General features: G+C 26.5%; 1 protein-coding gene across 1 annotated transcript in view; it reads right to left on the bottom strand.

Annotated features, from left to right (window-relative positions):
• Positions 1–1,901: 1,901 nt before the first annotated feature.
• LOC142321110 (uncharacterized) overlaps positions 1,902–7,249 on the bottom strand; it is a 103,827-nt gene continuing 98,479 nt past the window's right edge. Inside the window, exon 18 of the mRNA XM_075359103.1 lies at positions 1,902–2,697. Within this exon, the coding sequence (XP_075215218.1) occupies positions 2,123–2,697 (575 nt within the window). The 3' untranslated portion in view covers positions 1,902–2,122. The remainder of the gene's footprint in view (positions 2,698–7,249) is intronic.

The following is a 7,249-nucleotide window of genomic DNA, read 5'->3' as shown; positions in this document are numbered from 1 at the left end:
AATATATTCCTGTAACATAACAAAAATCCAAAGAGGCGTAATGTTCCTCTGTAATATTTTACCTACTACAAGAAGTGTTAAAGTTGAGAATAGATCTGGTAATGGACAGGGTAAACATAGTGAGTTCACCATAGGTGTTGATGATTTAAGAATCTCTGACTGAGTTCTAGTGATTCCTAGAGTAAAGTAGTATGTTGAAAATGATTTATTATCTAGTTAAGAAAAAACGTTTTTCATTAATGAACCATCTTAGTACTTATAATGTAGATGTTTGCACCAGCTGGTTCTCCCATTACATGACTTTTTTCTGGCATAAAAAAGGGAATGATGAACTGGAACACTGCACATTGAAGTATTTGTTTCAGAATTCTGAAAAGTCCTGGTTGTCTCTTTCCATTCACAAATAAGACTACTTGAAAAATAAATAAAGTTAAAATAGTCCTTGAGTGCCCTTTTACAAATTTTCACAACTTTTAAGATTTTTTTATGGTTTCTCACTCAGATTTAAAATAAGTTTCAAAATTTAAATAACATTTCTGACTTTTTCTTCCTTTTTAATTTTTTAATAATAATAATCATCATACACATACATACGCATATAAATTTGTATATAATTATAACATGAAAGGTCCAAGTTCTTGTACCTCAAGTTATATTATCCTATCTGTTTTGAATTTTTCATGGTTGTAAAATAAAAGTTTTGTTACCTTTCAAACATCTAAGTTATAAATCAATGAAATGTGGTTTTTTTATAATTTAGCAAAAATGTTTATAAATTCAAGTAAAAAATCATTTTATTAATAAATTATAAAATCGAAAATATTACTGTAATAATCAATATTTATTGTTAATTTATAAGAATAATTCCACTCAAAATTTGAAAAATTATCTTATACAATTACCTTATTAATCAATTATTATTATTATCAATTATCTTATTATTTTTTGTATTTTAAATACTTTACTAGAATGCAATTTGTGTAAGAATTAGCATGATGTACAGTATTTTGCATATGTTTCGCTACTGCATTGCTATACATTCATTTTTTTTTCTCTTCTGTTACGTTCTTAAAATAAAATTGTAAATAGTCGTAACACATAGTGATAACTGCTTGATTCCTAGTTTGTTAATAAACAACAATAAAATAATGTATATCATGCTAATCATCTTTTTGATAAAATATTACAAAATTTATGGACATCAGAATATATAGATGATAAATATAAACAATGAATATCCTCTATAATTATATAGGATTGTGAATGTAATATCTTTATCCTAAGTAAAATAATCATGTAAATAAATAAAATAAAAAAGAGATAGTTAAAGTAAAATAAATGTAAAAACCTAATACAGGCAACATAAAAGTGAATAAATGAAATTAAAAGAAAATTTTTAACTCAAACTGGCAACTGCACTATTAAATTTTTACAATGCATAATTTTAGGATTTTTAAACAAAACGTAGGCTTAACACTTCCAGTAGTAGAAAATGTTGCCTATTAATGGCAAAATGTTTTCTACAGAAGCTTTTACTCAAATTTTTAAATACTTAAATTTTTTTCCTTTACTTCTTTTTTTTCTTGAAAACTGCTTCTGGTGCAAAATATTTTAACAAACATGAAAGAATAATTTATAATATATAGATATCATGAAACCTACGTTACGATAATAATTCAGTTACTTAAGACATTATTTGAGACTCGCAGATAAATTGGAAAAAGCTGACAAAATTATAACAAAAAATTGTTTCAATTCCACATAAAACTCAAATATATGAAAAAATATGGTATTTTTATAAATATACAAACAGAACTTCAATTTCAAAAATAGAAATATTAAAGACATTTTAATTACTTTAATTAACCTAAACGTGAATGAATTAATAACATACTTCAATATAAAAACAAATACGTTTATTCAAGTTTAAATTAGTTTTAATGAATAATTGTACATATATTAAAATATAAAACAAAACATATAGAAATTTTCTTAAAAGCTGAACTATTAAATAAAATACGACATAAGAATCAGGTATTACATATAAAATAAAATAAAATAAATTAAGAGAAATAAAATTACTTAAAATAAACATTAAATGAGTAATTATAAACAACTACTTTTAGTTACAGGATCTTAAAACACGCTTAGCAAATTTAGTCTTATTCTCTTTGTTTTCATTATTCTTGGTTGTTCTTTTTGAAGTTCGAATTTTTGACAAAGATGAAGATGATGATGATGTTGCTGATGATGTTGTTGCTGTTGAGTCTCTAAAGTTTTGTTTTCTATCATCATAAATAGCGATTTTTGAAACAGATTTTATTATATCTTTAATTTCATTTACAGGACTATTAACAATTTTATTTTCTGGTAAATGCAAAGGTGGTATTTTTGAAACAAATGATGGTAATTTATCTTTCTGTTTACCTTTATATAACTTCTCTTGACGCTTTGCAGTACAATTTTCTTCACTATTTGAATCAACATTATCACTGTCATCATTATCACTAAACAATTTTTTGCCCTTAAATAGATGAGGTATATCACCGGGCGTAATTATTCTCTTATTTTGTTCAACACATTTATGAGATAATGGAGTTACACATACAGTTAATTTGGAAATTGGAGGAGTTTTTATGGAAACACTAACTGGTAATGAACCTGTTGTATCCGTGGTGCAGTCTGTTTTAGCTGTATCTGTAAAATAATGAAACCACAATCTATGAAATACGTAGATAAAAATTTTAATAAGATTTAAAATTTTTCTACTCTGATCAACATTTAAAATAAAGTAGTACTTTTTGACAAAATACTAATATGATTTAACTGTAAAATAAATATCTTATTTCATATAATCCAGTAAAAATTAAGTAAATTACACTTTATACTTTTTGTAGCTTCCAAAATAAATCCAGTAAATAATATGTACTTTTAACAAGTTGGCTGCAATACTGGTTATGTATGTCCAGTATGAGAATTTATGATGACATATTCTATTCTCTTTTCAACTCCCCTTCTTTGTAGCAATGAATTTTCATCTATCCTATTCATTAATTGTTTTATGTCATACTGAGTAGTTCTAAAGATTAAATTTGTACTGGACCTGAGTGACCGGTACTGCACCATTTTATAAAATTCATGGCATGTGGTACAGGGTATATCCAGCATATAAATAAATACTTATAATCTTAATTGACCACATCATAATTTTATATTACATAGATCAAGTCAGAAATGATTTATTTCGTTTTCCGATTGTAATTTTTGAATATATAATTTTCTATTAGCTTTCTTATAAGATCTATAATATAATAAATAAGATCTATTTTCTATTGTAATGGGTACCATGATTCGACTTCTGGAAAATTTCAACATATCTTCGTGTTTTACATCCCCCAGAACCACCATCAGTTCACAAGTTTATATATATATTTCACTTTTGTGTAGACACATTAACTGTTGTAATTTTGTGCCAATTATTTTCAAATTGATATATAAAATATAATGACCCAAAATCTTGATAGAGTTTATTAATGAGCAAAAATGGACCATGGGAGAGGAAATAAGGAGGCTTTTAAAAACCAAAAACAAAATATCACTATAATTTACTTATTAAGTAAAATATTGAATTTGTTTAAAGTTCCTACTATTCTTTGAATAAGGACCTAAAACTTATCCAAGTAAAGTTTTTTGATAACATCAATCATTGGCCCAGGGGGTGGAAAAAATGGGTTTCGAAGCCAAAATAACCATACCTCCCTTAATGGGCACCATATCGAATCGGTTTAAGGTGATCTTTAGCATTACTTAAAACTTTTGTCTGAAACAATTTTTGATATGACTAACCCTTACGGCAAGGGATGACCAAAATGTTGCTGTAATTGTAAGAAGATGGGGCTTGTTGTACACTGAACATGTGAAACGTTTTTCATACGCAACCATTGTCATATTGAGTAAATTTGAAGTTTTTCTTAACTTTAAGGCGTAAAGCCTTTTTTATCCCCTACTTAGCAACGGTGAAATCTACCTCCATTTTCCAGCGTGCCAAAAGGGATTTTTGTTTAAACTGACTTATGACAAAAAAAATGTAACATGCAAAAAATAAATAACACACAAATATAAACTTTTAAAAAACTGTATAATTACTGGCTTGGTCTAAATAAGAAATAGTGATAAATTATTCAAAACTCTTCTCAAACAACCTTTCAATACTAATTTAAAAGGTAAATATAAAGAATACAGAAATCTTTTAGGTGAACCAATTAAAAATGTAGACTATTATAAAAATAAAATTTTATAAGCTAAATGAAAGTGTAAAAAGACGTGGGATTGTATAAACAAACTATTAAATATTAAAAAAAAACAAAAATTATTCCAGAAGTAGAGCCTGAAATTTTAAATGACCATTTTGTTGAAGTAGGTAAGGAATATGTGGAAAAGTTGTTAAATGTAAATATGTCTGCTATACATGACAATGATAAACCAGATGGGAATGTAGCAACTCACGGTTCTTATTTTCTGTTTACAACAAATGAAAACAAAATTATCAATATAATTAATCTTCTCAAAAATAATTCAGCTTCTGGTATTGATAGTTTTAAAAACACACTCTTAAAAAATCTCTACATATATAACTAAGTCTATTAGAGAATTAACAAATAAATGTTTTGCCGTAGGGTGGTTTCCAAATAAATTTAAAATTGCTAATATCACACTCTTCAAGTCAGGAGATCATTGTATTCCCATAAATTACTGACCAATAAGCTTGTTAAATGGTCTATGTTATGGAAAAAATTGTCAAATCACAAGTGAAAAAATATTTAAGTAATCTCAACATAATTCATGCAAATTAATATGGATTTCAACCAAAGAAATGCACTCAAGATGCGATTAATTACCTTATCGGCTCCATATTAATAAACTTTAAGGATAATAAAAAAACTATAGTAGTTTTTTTAATCTGATAAAAGTCTTTGACGCCGTCCTACATTCAAGGCTGCTACAAAAATTAAATGGTTCGGGAATATGTGGCTTACCTCATAAATTATTTACACGTTACAATAAAAACAGATTGCAAATACTTACAAATACAATACTTGCAAATACTTACAATACAAGCATATAGCACTTGAAAGACTGAATACGGCCTACCATAGGACTCATTCTTATTCCCTATCTTATTCTTATTGTACATAAATAACTTACTAAAACTAAAATACTGTGATATTATATATCTTTCAGTGGTAACACTGACTTGATTTTCACAGGCTCCTCATGGGATGAGATTATAAGATCAGGTGAATAATGTGTTAGGGGTGTTCAAAGCTTGGTTTGCTGAACATCTACTAACTTTAAATGTTAAAAAAAGTGTGTTTAAGACGTTTCCTACAAATCACGGTAGTCAACCTCCTAACCTAAATAATTTAAACATGCATTGAATAAACTGCAAAAGTCTAATTTTTAATCCATGTCTGTTTCCCAAACTAGAAAAAGTAAATAAAATAAAGTATCTTGGCGTCTGGATAGACCTTCAACTTAAATGGGATGCACACATTAACAATATGTGCAAAAGAATTAAATACTTAATCCTTAAATTCCACAAAATTAGTAAACTAAAAAATAACAGTATCGCTAGAAATATATATTTTGCATATACCCACCCGATTAATATTACAGTATGGAATATATTTATGGGGTGTGGCAAGAAATGTGCACTTTAATAAGGCATATGTGGTTCAAAAACACTTAATGAAAGCAGCCTTAAATAGGCCCAGATTTACTCTACAGCTGACCTACTCCAGGAATTTAACGTGTTAACAATGAGACAGCTCTATGTCAAAAGGATTGTTTTATGTTTTAACAAAAATATAAACCTCTTTAATACCAGTGATTCATCATATAATCTGAGGCCATCTAGTATTACCTTTGCAATACTCTAAAATGACCTATCAGTTTGCAGAAAACAATTCATGTATATTTCTGCTAAACTAATAAATCTTATTCTTGATAAATTTATGTATAGCAGGGTTTAACAAAAAAACTCCTTAAAGAAATAGATGAGTGGATAATGACAAATAATGTGTATAAATCAGTATTCTAAACATGTTTTTGCCATCCTGTCCACATGATACAAAATTAGTTAATTCTCGAATCCATCATTCTAAAGTTTTTTCTTTTGTTTTGTTTTATATTTAAAATCCTAACAGAGCTAAATCCAAACTAAGGAAAGCAAACTTGTAATGGGTAAATTTGTAATTATAAGAATAAAAGTGTACAACACTATAAGTATTATTTACATCATCTTCATATTCTTGTATCTTCTTGATATTATTAATCTAGAATGTTGAATTAATGTATGGGTGTGGGTGTTTATTTGTTAGAGTCTTCTAGAATAAGTTTTAATTTTAATTGATCTCTATTTTTAACAATTAATTTTTTATTTGTAAGAACTTTTATTTACAACTATTTATTAAAAAAATAATTTAGTTATTATTATATTCTCTTTTAGAAATATTATATAACGTGGCTCGTACTTGCACACAGGTTATCCTTTGCAGATATTATGTTTCCTAACAGTATATTGTAATTTTTTGTAGTCATATTTTGTACAAGGGAAATAAAGGTTTTTATTAATTCATTTAAAAACAAATTCAAAAGATGATACAATAATTGAATTATTATTATTACTTCATAATAATTCTTATGAAGTATTACAATATTAATTATTTGTTAAATTATGAAATATTACTATATTATGAATTTCATAACTTAACTCTTATATACACCACTGTGATCCTAAACCACCTTTAACAAGAGAGCATATATGATCCCTATATAAGTTTTAAAGTGCTAATAGTATATTTAGGCTGAATAAGGATCGAGTAACAAATAGGAAAGTAAATTAAATGTAATAAAAGTACTTAATGCAAAAAATGGTAAACTTCACAGCCAAGATGTTAATAATCGTGGCTGTAGAGATTATATTGCAAATGCAATTTTTGTTGTGAGCCTTAATTCAACTGCTATTTCATTCTTAATGTTCTTATTTACTGCCAGCAGTTGTTTCTTTATGATTATTATAATTTCCCCTTCAGATCAATTATATGATAGTTTTGTTAAAAACAAATACCCCTTCACATGACTGAAAATTATTTTAAAAAATCATCATTTATGATTATGTTTACCTTTTCTACCATGCTTTTATTGTTTTCTTAATTTTTTCAAGGTTTCTTTTAGTGAATTCTGAGAT

The sequence above is a fragment of the Lycorma delicatula genome, chromosome 3 (assembly GCF_047948215.1).
Source record: "Lycorma delicatula isolate Av1 chromosome 3, ASM4794821v1, whole genome shotgun sequence".
NCBI classification, from domain to species: domain Eukaryota; kingdom Metazoa; phylum Arthropoda; class Insecta; order Hemiptera; family Fulgoridae; genus Lycorma; species Lycorma delicatula.
Note: the sequence above shows the minus strand (reverse complement) of the source record. Positions and strands in the feature narration are given on the sequence as shown.